The sequence below is a fragment of the Heptranchias perlo genome, chromosome 5 (genome assembly GCF_035084215.1).
Source record: "Heptranchias perlo isolate sHepPer1 chromosome 5, sHepPer1.hap1, whole genome shotgun sequence".
In the NCBI taxonomy this organism is placed as follows: Eukaryota; Metazoa; Chordata; class Chondrichthyes; order Hexanchiformes; family Hexanchidae; genus Heptranchias; species Heptranchias perlo.
The window spans coordinates 77307185-77328177 of record NC_090329.1 but is presented as its reverse complement, the minus strand read 5'-3'; the positions used below and the strand labels follow the sequence as shown (position 1 = coordinate 77328177).

General features: G+C 41.8%; 1 protein-coding gene across 1 annotated transcript in view; it reads left to right on the top strand.

Moving 5' to 3' along the window:
- tube1 (tubulin, epsilon 1) overlaps positions 1 to 20409 on the top strand; it is a 31445-nt gene extending 11036 nt beyond the window's left edge. Inside the window, exons 7-12 of the mRNA XM_067983818.1 lie at positions 1033 to 1220; positions 9133 to 9305; positions 14443 to 14583; positions 16278 to 16418; positions 17571 to 17745; positions 19245 to 20409. Coding sequence (XP_067839919.1) covers positions 1033 to 1220; positions 9133 to 9305; positions 14443 to 14583; positions 16278 to 16418; positions 17571 to 17745; positions 19245 to 19403 — 977 coding nt within the window. The 3' untranslated portion in view covers positions 19404 to 20409. The remainder of the gene's footprint in view (positions 1 to 1032; positions 1221 to 9132; positions 9306 to 14442; positions 14584 to 16277; positions 16419 to 17570; positions 17746 to 19244) is intronic.
- Positions 20410 to 20993: the final 584 nt, after the last annotated feature.

Genomic DNA, 20993 nt, shown 5'->3' with positions numbered 1-20993 from the left:
CGTCCACAGCCTTTTGGGGGAGTGAGTTTCAGATTTCCACTACCTTTTGTGTGAAAAAGTGCTTCCTAATTTCACTCTGAATAGCTCTAATTTTAAGATTGTACCCTCTTGTTCTGGATTCGACACCAGAGGAAATAGTTTCTCTGAATTTATCCTATCAAATCCCTTTATTATTTTAAATATCTTGACTAAATCACCCCTCAATCTTCTAAACTCAAGGGAATACAAGCCAAGTGTATGCAACCTGTCCTCATAATTTAACCCTTTAAGCCCTAGTATCATTCCAGCGAACCTGCACTGTACCCCCTCCAAGAACAGTATATCTTTCCTGAGGTGCAGTGCCCAAAACTGAATGCAGTACTCGAAATAGGGTCTGACCAAGGTACTGTACAACTGAAGCATCACTTCCACAGTTTTGAATTTCATCCCTTTGAGATAAAGGCCAACATTTCATTATCCTTTTTGATAATGTTTTATACCTGTGCACTAGCTTTTAGTGATTTATGTACATGGATACATAAATCCCTTTTGCTTCTTCACAGCTCCTGATCTCTCACCATTAAGAACGTATTCAGATTTGTCTTTCTCCGATCCAAAGTGGATGATCTCACACTTCCCCACATTGAACTCCATTTGCCATATTTTTGCCCACTCACCTAGTCTGTCTATGTCCCTTTGAAAATTCCTGCTCCCATCTATACAACTTACATGCCTCCTAACTTAGTGTCATCTGAAAACTTGGATATACAACTCTCTCTTCCTTCATCCAAGTCATTAATTCGGTATATATGGTGAAAAACTGAGATCCCAGTACACATCCCTGGGGAACATCACTTGTCGCATGCTGTCAACCAAAGAACATTTCTTTTATCCCTACTCTCTGTCTCCTACCTCCCAACCTGTCTGAAAATGTAAGCCAAACTTACTTTCCATATTTCCATTAGTTGGATAATTTATTTTGAATAACAGTAGCATAAACATGTTTTCGAATCTAAATTGAGATAAATAAGTTTTAACAGAAATTGTTTTTAGGGACGGGTTCTGGTCTGGGTACCTTTGTGCTGAGCCTTTTAGAGGACGAGTTCCCAGAAGTCTACAGATTTGTTACTTCAGTCTACCCTTCTGCTGAGGATGATGTTATCACCTCACCGTATAACAGTGTTCTTGCCATGAAAGAGCTGACTGAGCATGCAGATTGTGTTTTGCCTATTGAAAACCAGGTATGCATAGGAATTTTTCAGGATACATATTTCAACACAAACAGCAATAACTACTTACATTTATATAGCATCTTTTAAGATAGGAAAATGTGCCAATGTGCTTTACAGGAGTGTAATTGGGCAAAAATTGACACCAAGCCAAAGAGGAGATATTAGGATAGGTGACTAAAAGCTTTGTCAAAGAGGTAGGTTTCAAGGAGCGTTTTAAAGGAGGAGAGAAAGGCTGACAGGTTTAGCGAGAGAATTCCAAAGCTGAGGGCTTAGACAGCTGAAGGCACAGCCACCAATAGTGCGGCAAAGGGTGTGGGGGGGATGTGTCATGCATGAGTTGAAGGAACGCAGAGTTCTTGTACGGCTGGAGGAGGTTGGAGGTAGGGAGGATGGAGGCCTTGAACAGAAGAGTGAGAACTTTAAATTGGGGACGTTGGTGGACCAGAAGCCAATGTAGGTCAGCGAGCACAGTGGTGATGGATAAGATACAGGCAGTAGACTTTTGGATGGGCTCAAATGTAGGAAGGGTGGAAGATGGGGGCAGGCCAGGAGAGCATTGGAATAGTCGAGTCTAGTGATAACAAAAACATGGATGAAGATTTTAGCAGCAGATGGGCAGAGGCAGGGCAGAGATGGGGGATGTTATGGAGGTGGAAATAGGTGGTCTTTGTGATGGAGAGGATCATGGGGTCAAATGCTCAGGTCATATAGGATGAAGAGGTTGCGAACAGTCTGGCTCAGCCTGAGACAGTAGCCGGGTTGGGAAATGGAACCAGTGGCGAGGGAATGGAATTTGGGGCGGGGGGGCTGAAGACAATAGCTTTGGCCTTCCCAATGTTTAATTGAAGGAAAACCAGGACTGGATGTCAGACAAGCAAGCTGACAATGCAGAGGCAGTGGAGGGCTCGAGAGATGGTGATGAGGTAGAGCTGGTTGTCGTCAACGTACATGTGGAACCTGACTTCAGATGATGACGCCAAGGGGCAGCATATAGATGAGAAATAGAAGGGAACACAGATCCTTGGGTGACTCCAGAGATAACAGGGTGTGAAGAGAAGCCATTGCAGGAGGTTCTCTGGCTACGACTGGTTGGGTATAAGTGGAACCAGGCAGGTAGTCCCACTCGGGTGGAAAATGGAGTAGAGGAATTGGAGGAAAATGGCATGACCGACTGTGCCAAAGACTGCAGAGAGGTCGAATAGGATGAGGAGGGATAGTGTACTCTGGTCACAGTCACACAGGATATAATTTGTAATTATCCCTAAGTTAATTTACCTTCAATTGAATATATTGTTACCTGAATTCATCTATTTTCTTCACAACACTTTGTTATTGATTTTGATGTAGATGCTCGTATTTGAACGTTTCTAACTGTATCCAATAGCAGCCTAGTCTGTGAATGATGCTGTGTGTCTCTTTTTTGTGAGGAGTGCTCCAAAATATGTTCTTTTCTTTATCATTATCGTAGAAATCATAATGTTGCCTTTATTTATGTTTCAGGATGCAAATAGTGGCAAATTGATTGTTGCTACAGTTTCTGAGCTCAAAGTAGTACAGAAATTAAATCCATATCTCTAATAGTTATTACAAAACTAATATGCAAGACAGCTCGCATAACAAATGCTATAGAAGGAAAATGGTGGGAAATGCAGCTAACAAGTAACCACATGAGTGGAAGAAAGCAAAAAACTTCATTAATGTACAACGATGCAAGGAAAAATAATCTAACTTGAGGAAAGAATGAGCAAAAGGTGAAAACCTAGAAAGTAAAGGTGGGGGGGGTGGCGAGGAGATACTAATCCAGTCAAAATCTTAGTAACTAAAATCCCCATAATTCTTAGTGAAAGGGTGAGATGCTCAGTGTAAACCCTCAACTTAGATATTGAAGTTGGTGACTATAATAGAAAACATTGTTCAATGATCACTAGAGTCATTAAATCTGACTATTTTAGGGAATTCTGATCCTTTGTGTAGCTAAATTATTTGTTCAATGCTATTGAAATGACATCAATTTTGCATCTGATTTTAACTGCATATCTCCCAAAAACTGGAATTGTTGAAAATAATTTTTTTCCCTTTGTGTTTTTTAGAAAACACTTGTATAAATAAAAGCATGAATATTTTTGAACACACATTGCAACCAATTAATTATATATTTTGGATTAATCAAAACAACTTATAGTTAACTGATACTTGAAAAATGTTTGCACTTAAAAAAAAATTAAGCCATATAAATAAAAGTGGGAACTTAATTCAATTTTTAAAGTACTATCAGATAATTTGAATTAAGTGACTTTGAATTAGGATGAGTAGACTGTACTTGCCATAATGGAGGGGACCACCTTTGGCGGGTAATGGAAATTGCAGGATTATTGAAATTTCCCGGCAAGACTCCCCTCCGTTTCTCTGCTTCTACCAGCAAGATCAGATAGAACAGCTGTTCCCGCACCATCAGAGATAGGAGCAGGAGTAGGCGAAAGCAACTGGAGTAGGCTCAAAGCAACTGCCCACAACTCTAACTGAGTATGGTAGTGTAGTGGTTATGTTACTGGACTAGTAATCTAGAGGTTTGAAGCTAATAATCCAGAACAACGTGAGTTCAAATCCCACCATGGCAGTTTGAGAATTTGAATTCAGTTTTAAAAAAAATAATAACTTGGAAGTAAAAAGCTAGTATCTTTTTTTTAAAAAAAGTGACCATGAAGCTATTGGATTGTTGTAAAAACCCAACTGGTTCACTGATTCCTTACCTAGTCTGGCTTATATGTGACTCCAGTCCCACACTAATGTGGTTGAGTCCACTGCCCTCTGAAATGGCCCAGCAAAATATAGTCAGGGCAACTAGGCATGGGCAATAAATGCCGGCTTTGCCAGTGACATCCACATCCCAAGAATGAATTTTTAAAAGCTACTATATTTGAGTCAGATGATCAACATTGCTCCCACGCCCTGGCAGCTAAAGAGGGCCACAAAAGGCTACATCTACTCGCATCCAGTGATCGCGTTACCAACTTTACTAGCATAGAAGCACATCTGTATTGATTTTAAAGTTGCCAGATCTGTACTGTGAAGGCATCTGATGGAACTGCTAGGGATGAATGTGCGCTGCCTTTAGAGCTCATCTCTGTAGTTAAGGGTCATACTTGCTCGTGACGAAACATTCTTCATGACTCTCTCACCTTTTGTCCAGCGGCTGCCAGCAGGAACAAAATGCAGGCATCCTAATGCCCCAATATCTGCAAAGATAATCAAGAACGTGTATAATAAAAGGATGGATATTTGAATCATTGAAAGTTACGGCACAGAAGGAGGCCATTTGGCCCATCGTGTCCATGCCGGCCGAAAAAGAGCTATCCAGCTTGATCCCACTTTCCCACGCTTGGTCCGTAGCCCTGTAGGTTACGGCACTTCAAGTGCACATCCAAGTACTTTTTAAATGAGTTGAGTTCCAGACCCCCAGCACCCTCTGGGTGAAAAAAGTTCTCCTCCGCTCCCGTCTAATCCTTCTAACAATTACTTTAAATCTATGCCCCCTGGTCACTGACCCCTCTGCTAAGGGAAATAGGTCCTCCCTATCCACTCTATCTAGTCCCATCATAATTTTATATACCACCAATTAAATCTCCCCTCAGCCTCCTTTGTTCTAAAGAAAACAACCCCAGCCTATCCAATCTTTTCTCACAACTAAAATTCTCCAACACCCTTGAAGTTGTACAATACTAGTGTTTCCAACAAAGCTGTATGATTTCTGTTAGAGATTAACAATGTTTTTGCAAGAGACTTTGGGCCCGATTTTAGCAGGGGTGCGGGTTCTCGGCGGGTGGGCAAGCGCGCCCGGTGAAATTAGTGGGTTTCCCGCGCAATCGTAGCAGGCAATGCACTAATTGGAGCCACTTACCTGCTCCTCCGGGTTCCCCGCTGCTGGTCTGCGCGTCGGGCGGGCTGCGCATGCGCAGTAAGATCTGTCAGCTGGAGGCGCTCTATTTAAATAGGCAGTCCTCCACTGACAGATGCTGCAACCAATAGCAAAGATGACTGCATGGAGCAGCCCAGGGGGAAGGCTGCTCCCAGTTTAATGATGCCTCACCCCAGGTATCAATACATGGGGTGAGGAGGAGGGGGAGGACAGAGATCTTCCACCTGGCGGGCGGGAGGAAGCGGCCTGCCTCTACCACCAGGAAGGCCTGGCTCGAGGTGGCAGAGGAGGCCACCAGCGCCACCAACATATCGCCCACCTGCACACAGTGCAGGAGGCGGTCCAATGACCTCAGTAGGTCAGCCACAGTGAGTACACGTAGTCTTTCCCCTACACTCCAGTAGAGTGTTCCAGTACAGCTACAACACTGGCATCTACCCGACAATGTGGAAAATTGCCCAGGTTTGTCCTGTCCACAAAAAGCAGGACAAATCCAATCCGGCCAATTACCGCCCCATCAGTCTACTCTCAATCATCAGCAAAGTGATGGAAGGTGTCGTCGACAGTGCTATCAAGCGGCACTTACTCACCAATAACCTGCTCACGGATGCTCAGTTTGGGTTCCGTTAAGACCACTTGGCTCCAGATCTCATTACAGCCTTGGTCCAAACATGGACAAAAGAGCTGAATTCCAGAGGTGAGGTGAGAGTGACTGCCCTTGACATCAAGGCAGCATTTGACCAAGTGTGGCACCAAGGAGCCCTAGTAAAATTGAAGTCAATGGGAATCAGGGGGAAAACTCTCCAGTGGCTGGAGTCATACCTGGCACAAAGGAAGATTGTAAACAATTTTACAACACCAAGTTATAGTCCAGCAATTTTATTTTAAATTCACAAGCTTTCAGAGACTTCCTCCAGTCCTCCATCACACTCCTGACTTGTGCCTTGTAGATGGTGGAAAGGCTTTGGGGAGTCAGGAGGTGAGTCACTCGCCGCAGAATACCCAGCCTCTGACCTGCTCTCGTAGCCACGGTATTTATATGGCTGGTCCAGTTAAGTTTCTGGTCAATGGTGACCCTCAGGATGTTGATGGTGGGGGATTCGGCGATGGTAATGCCGTTGAATGTCAGGGGGAGGTGGTTAGACTCTCTCTTGTTGGAGATGGTCATTGCCTGGCACTTATCTGGCACGAATGTTACTTGCCACTTATGAGCCCAAGCCTGGATGTTGTCCAGGTCTTGCTGCATGCGGGCTCGGACTGCTTCATTATTTGAAGGGTTGCGAATGGAACTGAACACTGTGCAGTCATCAGCGAACATCCCCATTTCTGACCATCACCGGCATCTCCACACAAAGGAAGATGGTAGTGGTTGTTGGAGGCCAATCATCTCAGCCCCAGGACATTGCTGCAGGAGTTCCTCAGGGCAGTGTCCTAGGCCCAACCATCTTCAGCTGCTTCATCAATGACCTTCCCTCCATCGTAAGGTCAGAAATGGGGATGTTCGCTGATGACTGCACAGTGTTCAGTTCCATTCGCAACCCTTCAAATAATGAAGCAGTCCGAGCCCGCATGCAGCAAGACCTGGACAACATCCAGGCTTGGGCTCGTAAGTGGCAAGTAACATTCGCGCCAGATAAGTGCCAGGCAATGACCATCTCCAACAAGAGAGAGTCCAACCACCTCCCCCTGACATTCAACGGCATTACCATCGCCGAATCCCCCACCATCAACATCCTGAGGGTCACCATTGACCAGAAACTGAACTGGACCAGCCATATAAATACTGTGGCTATGAGAGCAGGTCAGAGGCTGGGTATTCTGCGGCGAGTGACTCACCTCCTGACTCCCCAAAGCCTTTCCACCATCTACAAGGCACAAGTCAGGAGTGTGATGGAATACTCTCCACTTGCTTGGATGAGTGCAGCTCCAACAACACTCAAGAAGCTCGACACCATCCAAGATAAAGCAGCCCGCTTGACTGGCACCCCATCCACCACCCTAAACATCCAATCCCTTCACCACCGGCGCACTGTGGCTGCAGTGTGTACCATCCACAGGATGCACTGCAGCAACTCGCCAAGGCTTCTTCGACAGCACCTCCCAAACCCGCGACCTCTACCACCTAGAAGGACAAGAGCAGCAGGCACATGGGAACAACATCACCTGCACGTTCCCCTCCAAGTCACACACCATCCCAACTTGGAAATATATCGCCATTCCTTCATTGTCGCTGGGTCAAAATCCTGGAACTCCCTTCCTAACAGCACTGTGGGAGAACCGTCACCACATGGACTGCAGCGGTTCAAGAAGGCGGCTCACCACCACCTTCTCGAGGGCAATTGGGGATGGGCAATAAATGCTGGCCTCGCCAGCGACGCCCACATCCCGTGAACGAATAAAAAAAAAACTCCGTCTGCCACATCACTGCCCCCACCCCACATCTCCTTCGGCACTGCCAACACGACTCTGTAACATCACCCCTCATACCCACTCAAACCCCATCCTCATCTTACCTGCACCTACTCACCTCGCCAGTACTCACCCCGCCACTACCACGCAACCCAATCCTCATACAATCTCATGGCTCTATCCCATACTCACCCTCTCGTGCATCTCTCTCACGGCCAGCCTCACTCAACCTGCCACCACCTGTGCTGCAGCCACAGGGCATGCATCACATATGTGCAGTAGGCAGCGTAAGGCAAACGTGTCGTGAGCATGAAGGGGATGCACAAGGATGTTTGAGGGTTTGTCATGGTTGTTACTTCTATTGAATTTCAGAACAACTCACATCACACATTATATTGGCACCACTACTGCCATGTCTTCGCGAATCCTGTCCGGTTTGTGCAATAATGCCTGCTCCTGGGTATCACTATGAGGACCCACCACTGATGCCACACATTGTGTCACTGCAGAGTGGGTGTAGGTGTATTTGCAGGGCTCTTCTGCGCAGATGACTGAGAGACATCGGCGATGTCCCCGGTTGCACCCTGGAAGGCTGTGGAGGAGAAGTTGTTGAGGGCAGTGGTGACTTTGACAGCGACAGGTCGGAAGATGGTGCACGGGCCAGCCAGGAGCAGCTCGGCATGAAAGAGGCTGCAGATGTCCACGGCTACATGTCGAGTGACTCTGAGCCTCCGTGTGTACTGCTGCTTAGAGAGGTCCAGGAGGCTGAGCCTCGGTCTGTGGAACCTGTGGCGAGGGTAGTGGCTTCTGCGACGCATCTCTCTGCGGTTGCCCTCCCTCCTGCTGTACAGGTGGATGTGTCACAGCACTCTGTTGTGGAGCTCCACGTGTCAGAGGTGGATGGCGATGCTGGTGATGCTGTTCACCCTCCGAGGAGGTCATGACTGCAGCTACGTTGGCCCCCCATCCGCAAGATGTACATCTGAGGGGGTCCGCAAGGTAGGTACATGTCTCCGGACCCCGGGGTAAGTGTGCAGGTTGGTGACTTCGACCGTCAGGAGGAGGGTGGTGGAGGCCAAACTTTGTCCCAAGTGACAGAGTGGCCTCCTGCAATGGGTGAGGGTCTCCCCTCACCCCCCCCACCCCCCCCCCCCCGTCAAATGGACCTTTGCAGCTGCCACAGGCTGACAGCTGCAACACGTCCATTCGATCTGGGAGTGTTTTCCCCCAGTGTGAGAAACAGTCCCATGTTGATCCAAAATCACACACAGTCCCTTAATCAGGTCAGTTAATGACCTGAAATAGCTACATAAATACTCTCAAGTGGCATCCCGCTGGCTTTAATTGCCTGCGGGATTCCCACCAGCGGGGGCTGCGCACGCACACCGGTGCGTCAGCGGGGAACCCGGAAGTGGGCGGGATCCGGTCGGGATCCTGGATTTTACGATTTTCGAGGCCCCCCCGCCGAGAACGCACCCGAGAGCAGGTACTAAAATCGGGCCCTTTGTATCTCTTTCATGTGGTTTAGTTTTTGTATATGGCACTAAATTTTAAAGTGCAGATTTTCTAAACTTTATCTTTTTTTCTTAAAACCAGTCTTTGGTTGACATAGTCAACAAAATCAATCAGATGGCGAATTCTGGTAAATTATCATCTGCAATAAAACTGCGAAATACTCTGATCTCTGGTCAGACTGGAGGCAAACGGCAGGAAAAACCATTTGATGCCATGAACAATATTGTAGCTAACTTGCTACTCAATTTGACCAGGTGAGCGATGACTTAATATTTTAAAAATTACAGTGTTCGAGCAAGGTACATAAATTAGAGTCATTGTGGCCTGGACTAGTTTTGTTCACCTAAAGGCGCCGGAGAGGAATTTCCAGATTTTTTTTTCCTCTAACTGACCTGGGTTTTTAATCTGGTTTATTGCCTCTCAAGAGATTACGTGGCTCCATATGGGTAGGGACTATCTGTAGCATCATGCATAAGGCATCACAACTTTATGGGACAGGCTGGATAGGCCACTTGGTCTTTTCCTGTCCGACACTTCCATGTGTTTGTATGCATACATCGAAGGCAGGGGATTCCATGGATAAATAGAGAAGTTAGAGCAAAATTGAGATTCACAACAGAGGCATATGGTCAATATAGGGCAGTAATGCAGAAGAAAACAATGAGAACTATGAGAATAGCCCCAGCTATTCACAATATATATCAATGATTTGGATGAGGGAACTAAATGTAACATTTCCAAGTTTGCAGACTACACAAAGCTGGGGTGGAATGTGAGCTGTGAGGAGGATGCAAAGAGGCTCCAATGTGATTTAGACAAGTTGGGTGAGTGGGCAAGAACATGGCAGATGCAGTATAACGTGGATAAATGTGAGGTTATCCATTTTGGTTGTAAAAACAGAAAGGCAGATTATTATCTGAATGGTGATTGATTGGGAAAAGGGGAGGTGCAACGAGACCTGGGTGTCCTTGTACACCAGTCGCTGAAAGCGAGCATTCAGGTGCAGCAAGCAGTTAGGAAGGCGAATGGTATGTTGGCGTTCATTGCAAGAGGATTTGAGTACAGGAACAGGGATGTCTTACTGCAGTTGTACAGAGCCTTTGTAAGACCACATCTGGAGTATTGTGTGCAGTTTAAGTCTCCTTATCTGAGGAAGTATGTCCTTGCCATGGAGGGAGTGCAACAAAGGTTTACCAGACTGATTTGTGGGATGGCAGGACTGAAGTATGAGGAGAGATTGGGTCGACTAGGCCTGTATTCACTAGAGTTTAGAAGAATGAGAAGTGATCTCATCAAAACAAATAAAATTCTAACGGGACTAAACAGACTAGATGCAGGGAGGATGTTCCCAATGGCTGGGGAGTCCAGAACCAGGGGTCTTAGTCTCAGGATACGGGGTATGCCATTTAGAACCGAGATGAGGAGAAATTTCTTCACTCAGGGTGGTGAACCTGTGGAATTCTCTACCACAGAAGGCAGTGGAGGCCAAGTCATTAGATGTATTCAAGAAGGAGATAGATATATTTCTTAATGCTAAAGGGATCAAGGAATATGGGGGAAAAAGTAGGAACAGGGTACTGAGTTAGACAATCAGCCATGATCATATTGAATGGCAGAGCAGGCCCGAAGGGCCGAATGGCCTACTCTTGCTCCTATTTTCTATGTTTCTATGTAAATATAAAAAGTATAGAAGAAATAAAAAGGAAAATTAGGTAGGCGATAGCGTATGTAAGGAGAGTTGAAGATAAAGAAGCCACCTTGTACTTGAAAGTGAGGGAATGACAGAGAAACGTAATAAGTATTTTGAAACTCATTTTGCGGAGGAAGGTAAAGATAGGATACAGGAGTTCCTGAAGAGGGTATAGGAAAGCCAATACCGGAGACAAGGATTCAAAGTTATACTGTAATAAAAAGTTAGTGGCACTAAAAGTCATCTGATTTAATTTAATTTAATTTTTTGACAAAATCAGAGTGATAAAGAGAATGCAATGGGTTTTAAATACATGGATTTTCAGAAAATGTTTGATTAAATTCATATTATGTTTTGAGATTCCAGTCTATGTTGTCACAGAGGGACCTTGGGTGTAATATACATCCAAAATGCTACTATTGAGCTAAGCTTAGCTATCAATGTTTTAAATTCACAGAATGGCAAGGCTGACAGGTGTATATTAGATTTTAGATGGGACATCTTAACCGGTGTCCTTCAAACACTGAAAATAATGTAACACTCCAGCAACCATTCACACACATTGTTGCCGTGAAAATCCTTTTCAATTGAACTTGGCAGGGTTCATTACAAATCAAGTTGGTAGATTCCACTCTTGGATGGGGGTTGGGGATTGGGTAGTGAGTTGTAGCTAAAAGCTAACACTGGAAAGAGAGAAAGACCTGTGAAAGCAGGGAGTTAGGCAGTGAACTGCTGCAGGAAGATTGAAAGAAAACAGAAGACTGCATGGAGAAGAGGTTCTGTCCTGGGCTATAGGACATCATACAGAGGAGTTATTCTGTGTACTATAAGTAAGGTGACCCATTGAAGTGTATATTGTAACGTGCTTGTTAATTTTATATCATTATGTGAATATAAGTTTTACCAATTGAACTAAGTGAATCTGATTATAAATGTTATTCTGTGTAATAAAACAGCTTAACAATTCCAATTAATCCTCACCTCACCTAGTATTAACTTGGTCCGTTGAAAAGACACGGATATCCAATTCAGGTCACAAGGGGATACGATACAATTTTTACGTGCGTGGGTCCTGCTATCATGCAAGTAGATATAGGGCAGTATAAGCCAGTTCTCATAAAGGTAAATGGCTTCAACATTTTACGGGAGCCACTGATGCCACTGAAGCCAAGAAGTATTCGTAACAGTGCCACATAAGAGAGATGTTAGAAAATTTAAGGCACATGGTAGTAAAGGGGATATAGCTGCAACAATGGAGGAATGTTTAAAGGACAGAAAGAAAAGAGGAGGGTTGAATAGATTTTTGTTGGCTTGAAAAAAATGTGCTTTTTGATGTTCCCCAGTGATCCGTGCTAGAATCTGTTTTGTTTTCCGTTTATACAAGTGATTTGGGTGAAGGCATAGGAGGAATGATATTGAAGTTTGCTGATACCAAATTAAAGAACATTGCAAACTGAAAAAGAATGCAAGGGGACGTTCAGTTTACCAAAGTGGGCAGACAGGTGTTGATACAGCTCATTGCAGAGAAATATGAAGTACATTTTGGGAAAAGGAACGGTTTAAGTAAGTGTATTGTAAATGGTAAAACGCTTTAAGACTGAGAAGCAGAGAGATCTAGCAATGCAGTTGTATAGATCTTTAAAGGTGGAGGTAGAAAAGCCAGGAAAAAGTACAAATGAGATTCTTTGTTTCATTCCTCGTGGCATTGAATATAAAAGCAAAGAAGTGGTGTTGATTTTTCCCAAGTTGTTAGTTATGCTGCAAGTTGGAGAATTGCATGTAGTTCTAAGTATCCCGTTATAAGGATATTGGAGCCATGGAAAGAATACAACTAAGATTCACTAGAATGACACCAGGAATGAGAGGTTATAGTTATGAAGAAAACTTTGCAAAATTGAGACTTTTTTTTAACTGGAACTGGTGGGGGAGACCAAGGGAGAATGTCAAGAGGTCTTCAAAATTGTGCATGATTTTGAAAAGATAAATAGTGCAAGGTTGTTTCCAATGATTGAATCAGTAACATGTGGGCATACACTCAGGAGTATCATGAGAAGTATAAAGGGGCAGTTTTGAAGAATTTGTTTTGCATAGAAGGTTATTAGAATATTAAATGCCTTCCCAAATGTGGCTTTTGAGGCAGAGCGATGAGAATGTGGAACTCGCTATCACATGGAGTGGTTGAGGCGCATAGCATAGATGCATTTAAGGAGAAGCTAGATAAGTACATGAGAGAAAGGAATAGAAGGATATGTTGATAGGGTGAGATGAAGTAAGGTGGGAGGAGGCTCATATGGAACATAATCACCGGCATAGACCAGTTGGGCCGAATGGCCTGTTTCTGTACTGTAAATTCTATGTAACTATAACAATCTAAAAGTGAATTGGATAAGTAGTTGAAACAGAAGAATATAAAAAGATACAAGGGAAGAGCAGAGAAATGGGATTAGAGTAGAGTAGGCAACCAGAGTTGAGCAGTAGGCAGAATGGCTGACTTCTGTGCTGTAAAGTCTGTGACCCACACCACTGCAGATGCTGTAATGTTGCGCATTATAAAAGTGCCAGTTACAGGATAGTGAACCTATAATTTCGGCTTTTATCCGATGATGGTAAGTACTGTAGTTGTTCACTCCTGGGTAACACATAAGGCAGAGAATCGTGACTAGTAAGTGGATTAACAAGCGAATGCTGTTTATTGAATAGGTTGGAGCTAAAAGGAATATCTGAAATATGCTGTTAATATGATTTACAGCAGGTCATAAAATAGTTAAAATGGCAAAAGTTTCTTAACTGCTAGCAAAATCTCAAACTGTACTCTGTTATATATTGTGAAATAAAAATCTATTTTATAATGTTATTACTTCACACAGTGAATGCTGGAACTGGTGATCTTATTGCAGCCAACTTGTATTCCATAACTGTGCTCCAAAATTTTCAGAGAAATTTGGCTCCTAACAAAATGGTTATTTAAACACTCCTGCAAATCTTTTCCTAACTGGTTGTTGAATCTGACTGGATCTATCAATTATATCTTTTGAAAATGAAGAATTATATTTATTGAACAGTGTCTGTGCAATGCTTGACAAAATCAGTGGGCCTTGAATCTTTTTTGCGGGGGGGTGGGGGTGGGGGTTACAAGCATGCTGTGAAATGTAATTGGCCCCTATTTATGCAAAAAAACACAGCAACCTGATGCATCCGCATTAGCTATTTTACTGAACAAATCTTTTCAGCTACCTTTGCTCATCATTACTTATCTCTATGTTCCTTGTAGCACGTCAGAATTGTGGTTTAGCTTTGTTTTTTAGCACTATGAATATAATAGTTTACAGAAAACCGTTTAAAGAGCCAATTAATTTTATAATTAATTATAAAATGAGAATTTCCAGCAGCATTTATTTGTAACAGAAACACAGATCTGGCAGTTTTAGTTATGTAAGTGAGATTTACTGCTCAGAGTTTCAGATAGGCACTGAGTTACTGCTGGTTTTGCATATGTAGCTTGAACAATAAATTTGACCATTGAATAATTTGCTCAAGATTTATTATATTGCGGTTCCTTTAATTCTGTATTTGTGTGCTAGTAGTTAATATGATGAAATTGTTACTGATTAAACAAATGTTTTTCCAACAACTGTTTAAATAGCCTTAATTTGTGTAGATTGTTAATTGTATTAGTTTATTTCCTCTTGTTTTCACTGCAGTTCCGCCAGATTTGAAGGATCCCTCAATATGGATCTTAATGAGATCACCATGAACCTGGTACCATTTCCACGACTTCATTACCTTGTTTCGAGTCTAACTCCTTTGTACACCCTGGCTGATGTAAGCATCCCTACAAGAAGGTAGGAGTTTCACCAGCATTTTAAAGAAAAATTGCATACTGCTGCAAAATCGTGTCATTGTATGATGATTCGATTCGTGCAAAAAATGGTATTTCATTTGATGAATAAAACTTGAAACAGCTACAGGATGTGTGTTGATTTGATTTGCTGTTTAACAACAACAACTTGCATTTATATAGTATTCCCTATGTCCAAAGGCATCTCCAAGCACTTCATAGTGAAGAGAAGAAAAAATGGATGCAAAATGAGGGGAAAAAGCAGATAGATGGGATTAGGGGATGGTGCCAAAAGAGCAGGAGAAGAGAAAAGCTTTGAGAAGATTTTTGATAGCAGCAAAGGAGGAGGTAAGGCAGAAGAACTTAGGAAGTGTGTTCCAGAGAGCGTGATGGTTGAAGGGATGGCTGTCGATGCTGGAGTATAGAGGGCAGGGAACAAGGAATAGACCAATGTCAGAGAAGCAAAGACTGCAAGCAGGGATGTAGAGTTGAATGAGGTCACTGAGGTATGGAGGGCATGGTGATGGAGGTGTTTGAAGGTCAGGTCAAAAGCTTTGAAACTGATACAAAGGAGCCCAGTGTACCAGTGGAGCTTGACAAGATCTGGGGTGTCAGAAGTGTGGAGCTCTGAGTAAGTAAGGATATGGGTAGCAGCATTCTGAATAAATTGTAATTTATGGAAGGTGAAAGGAGGGAGGCTGACTAGTGGAAGAGAAATATCCAGCCTTGAAATGGGATTTATAGAAGCAGTGGCAAAAAGATGGGTGTGGAGGTGGGGACAATGTCTTGATGGTGGAAAAAGGTTTCTCGGTGACAGACCTGATGGGAAGAAGAAAATTAAACTCGAGATCAAGGAACTCAGAAGGTGGCAATTGAGAAGGTTGACTGAAGGAAGAAGAAATGCTCATAGCAGCCAAAAAGGCAAAACTGAAAACCTCCTATGAGCTTGAGGAACTTTTGATTCATTCGTTCAACACTTGATGTCAGGCATAAAGTTGGAGATTGAAATAAAGGCTTAGAATCAAAAGAGGAGGTGGTAAGGCAAAGTTGGGTGTTGTCAGAATGCATGTGGAATCTGATCCTGTGCTTCTGGATGATGTCAGCAAGTAATAGCTCAGAATTGCTGCTTCTAATTGCAGTACCTGTTCCACTGCACAGCTAGGATCAGCTAATTCAACACAGACTAGCATTCAAACCTATGATTCAGTATGACCCCAATATTACATTTACCCGCTGGATCATCGGAGAAGGTTTCATAGTTCCTTTTCATAGGATTAACAGAAGATGTTTCTGTATTGCAAGGAACCAAAAATCTCTGGAAGCCCTCCCAAATTTTTTCTACAAGGAGTTATTTTGTGGAGCCCAACTGTTGGTCGAAAAGAATGCTGGCCATCAAGAGGTGCAAGCACTTTGAGCTAGGAGAACACAAGAAGAGAAAGGCTTTTATAATACAGATACACAATAAAACATGCTCAAAATTTTACAATGGGGAATTCTGTATCTACAGGTTAATAATACATTTTTTCTTGCCATTGCACAACGGCTGTGTTGAACTAGCAGTACTGATACTATGTGTTGCTACTGGTTTAAGAAAGCTCATAATTTGGGGAAGATGGATTTATATTTATTGTGTTTGACGTGTACTACATATAGCAAGCTATCCCAGCCACCCATTGGGTCATTTCTTCTGATAAACAGGTTGGATCAGATGTTCACCGATGCTTTTAGCAAGGATTACCAGTTGATGCATGCAGACCCAAAACGTAACCTGTACCTTGCCTGTGCACTGATGGTCCGGGGAAATGTTCAGATTTCTGATCTTAGAAGAAACATTGAAAGGTTTGATGGAAGTGTGTGTGTGCACGTGCTAAACCTCATCGTTTGCTGTTCCCTTATGTTAAAAATTAGTGTAGCTGACTTTCATTTGTAAGTTTTATACTTCACAAATAATTCATTTTTAGTCAAATCACTTAATTTTTTTCAGTAACTGACGTATCAAATCCTGTCTTAATTTTATTAGATTAGGAAATATCTTTGTAGAAAGGATACATATTCTTTCATATTTTCAAAGCTGAGTGTTGTACTATATTTTAAATTAAATTTGCATTTTCTAGAGAGCACAAACAGCCACAGGTGATGTTTGAAAAATAAATTATCACACAGCTTGCGATTACCAAAAGTATAAAGCTATCTGATTATTATTTCTGTTTGTTCTTTAAATTGATGCGAATTTTCTCCCCTTCTGAAAGCTTTGACTCGTTGCTGGGTTCCATGGGCTTTGGGCATCCTCTGGTACTTTGCACAAGCACCCGTTATTCACTTGTAAATCTTGATGGTGAGGCTCATCAGACCACTTGCTGCTGGATCCCCTCCTTAGCCCAGGGTTATTGAGACCAGCTGTAGCACCCTATTGCTGTCCCTGAGATTGGCTAATTGAGCACATACTAAGAATCTAACAAATGATCTTCCTGGTTTATATGTCGGAAACTCACTGGGTAAACTTGATGAGCCCCCAGGAAGCTCTCTTTTTCATAACACATTACCTAAATTAAAGCATCCAGATGCAAAACCCAGGTGAACCATGAGTTAGATAATGCTCTTTTCTCCTCTTAAAGTAGTTTTGAGTTTCAGCTGTTTTCTTCTCAACTGAAATTGAAAACTGCTTTGTTAAAAGAAGAAAATAAAATGTTGCATGCTATCTGTTCTTGTTCTGAAGGAGCAGAGTAGCAGCCTGTCATCAGGTCTTTAGTAGACAGTTGTTTCAAAAGAATACAAGAAAGACAAAACTATCTTTTCTCCTAGAAAAGATCATTTAATATTGATCAAATTCTAAAATTTCTTTCAGTTTTGCCACAACGATTACTTAGTAGCAGCTTTTTATTTAACTATATTCGCAGCACCATTGCATTTGGACCTCTGTGGAAAGATATAGTTACAAGTCACATTCTCAATCAAATGATAAGAGAATAAAACTGATGTATTTCTCTACAGGTTGAAACCTTCTCTCCACTTTGTCTCGTGGAATCAAGAAGGTTGGAAAACAAGTCTCTGTTCGGTACCTCCAGTGGGTCACACTCATTCCTTATTGGCACTGGCCAATAACACCTGTGTTAAATCTACGTTCATAGATCTAAAGGATCGATTTGTAAAACTTTACAAGAAAAAGGTAAATTCTGAACAATTCAGATGTCTCAACTTGATGGTGGCTAAGGAATTGGCTGAATGACAAATCTAGATACTAGTTGGGGAAGTGATGGGCTAAGAATGTATATATATATCCAGTTGCTGTAGATGGGGGAGGTGCGTTTACAAAGTATGTAATTTTTTTTTCTTACTGAAATGTAACACCTCACATTGAATTCCATCTGCCATTTTTTTTAACTACAATCTTGTCAATATCCCCTTGCAGCTTTCCTTGCTCCTCATGCCTCCTATTTTAGTATTCCCTCTAGCTCTACATCCAAATCACTAATGTACACGCATTCTGGGAAGTGTAGCTTGCTACCTTGTTGACATTGATGGCTCTGGGAAGCTCCCAAAACTCAAGCTTCAGGCTTTTCAAAAGGACACAGGCCTCTCAATAGATAAAGTCGATAGACATATTTTAAACACAGAAAATGTTGTTCTGTTGGTAAATGTAATTATTTCCACCAATTTTTTTGTTAAAAAAAAGATACAATTTACAACTTTATAATGTTAAAAGCTTTCTTTCCAGTCCAAATTGATGGCCAAATGATATTCAAAAGATATTTGGAATGATTTAATTGGTTTGTTTTTAATAGCTTTTGGTAACTCATTGGTTCATTATTGGTTTTAAAGTGTCTCCAGTAGCTTTTCATTACAAGTTTACATACCTGCTATGTCTGATTTTGATTGGTATATTTCCATCTTTTTCATTTGTAATTTGGTTTTATGAATATTAAATTCTAGCCAATCATGCAGATGTGACCCAGAAACTTGCTTTTGTACCATTGTGACTTCCAGTAGTGTGCTTGGCAATCAATCATGCAATATCCACGTCCCACTCAGCTGAACAGGTTTTCCGCCGTCAGACCAATTATGCTCCCTTAGTTTTCCTGAGGCCAAGCTAGAGACGGAACTACTCATCCTTGACTCCCCCTTACCACCGCCCCCCCCCCTTTACTGATACTACAGCAACAGTCCAATATCATCCTTTCCACTCAGCTGCCAAATCCTGATTATAATTCCCCTATTATGTGACACAGGCACACCCCTCCTCTACTTGAGCTGGATTGGTGGAATATGCTCGAGAGGCTGAATGGCCTACTCCTGTTCCTATGTCAGATAATATATTGTTTCATGGCATACCCTTTTTTAAAAAAAAAACAGTATGTACTCCAATTCGGTCTGAGAAATGTCACTGGAAATGATTTAGTGTGTATATATATATATATATATATTAAAAAAAGAGAGAAATTGGATTTTGCTCTCTTCTGAGGAGCTCTAGTTACCATTTAAAGTCATTGATTTATAATGAGCAAAATCAAATTTTGCTTCATAAATCCTGTCATTAACAACTTTTCTTACACATAATTACATTTTTCTGATGCAATCTGACTACATATTGATAGGGTATTGCTATCAAGCATAAAATGTTTCAGTTAATTGTTTTAATAACGAGCCATGCTAATTTTGTCATTTCAGGCTCACATTCACCATTACCTTCATGTGGATGGAATGGAACAAAGCTGTTTCACAGAAGCCAACAATTCTTTGTCCTCTCTAATAGAGGAGTACAACCAGTTGGATGCTACTAAAGGACTAACGGTCACCAATGCACCTCGTCTTTCCATTGCAAAGTAAAATATTATATAGTGAAAGCAAGAACTGTTATATCAGTATTAGACTATTAAGAGTCTCAGCAGTAATTTAGTTTTGTATAATATTGAAATAGTCAGGTGCACAGGTATAGACCTTGAACGTGTGCAAAAAGTAACATGTGTTGCTCAAGTCCTGAAAGGTCTTGCACAAATTGGTCTGTGCCAGATGTAAGATATAAAATGTATCTTGTTGCAAGATTCTGAACGTGCGTTCTTCAGTATTTCTAAACTATTACAATATTTATTTCAAAACACTTGTACTGTTCCTGTGATGAGTTGGTGGATCATCCTGCTAAGGCAGATGGACCTAGAAAGTTCTAAGTTCAATCCCTGGCATGCTTGGTAAGCTATTCTCACCTGGGACAGTGGTAGAATTACTGATTTGGCCTCAGTGTCTATAGGTTAGGAAGGAAAAAATCAGTTCGTCCACCCTCTCCTGATTTCTGTCGTGTGATCCATTGTGGAAATTGCACATCTGTCGATGTCACCTGAAGATACGACTGAGTTTGACTGTAATGCCTGCCATGATTGATACTGTTGATACTTTGTATGGTTATACATGGCAATTAGCTATTTTGGTGAAAAAACAGAGGGCTGTTAATATGCATAGAATTGCACCCCAATATTGGAAACCTTTTGAAAGGGAGAACATTTAGAAATAGAAAAATAAATGCTGTCATCGGGTTACAGTATGTAAGGATATGTGCCTAGCTCCAACAGTGCAACATTCTTAAGGCCTGTTAATTCCATTTTAGTGAACTTCAAGGAATTGTTGAATATGTTGAATTGATTGGATTCCCCAACTTAAACTCCTTTCCTCAGTGCTATGAAGTTGGAAAATTTGAGCAAACTTATTTGGATGCAAACAAAATAATTTCTGGATTCTGTTAATTTTTTTTTTAGTTTGTATCCTAATTTGCTAATGTTAATTATTTTTACAAATGATCTGCACATGAAACTTTTGTCATTTTTGAAAAATGAATGAAATGTCAACAGTAACTTTAATATAAGTATTCCAGCTTAATAGAGTATTAAAGTTTAGCAACTTGGTTACATATACTATTTTCTGTATGATTTATTTAGATTAATTTAGATTTACACATCAGAATACAATTTATATGTTTTGTGTATATGGTATTGATCAAAGAATTTAGTTTCTGATTTTTCTAGTATTGGTAATAATTCTATTAATCATTTTGTTCAAGTCAAAAGCAAAACACTGCGGATGCTGGAAATCTGAAATAAAAACAGAAAATGCTGGAGAAGTTCAGCAAGTGAGGTAATGTTTATGGAGAAAGAAACAGAGTTAACGTTTCAGGTCGAAGACTTTTTGTCACAACTGGAAGATGCTAAAAAGCTAAAGTTTTTGAGTAAGTACAAAGCCAGGGAAAGGCGGGGGAGGGAGGGGGTGTGGAGGAAAGAACAAAAGGGAAAGTCTGTGATAGGGTGGAGGGTACAAGTGATTAAATTACAAAAAGGATGATGGTGCAAGGCAAAGAAGGTGGTAATGGGACAGGTTAAGAAACAAAAAATTGGTCAGGAGTAGCTGTAAATGGCATCAGCAGAACCATTA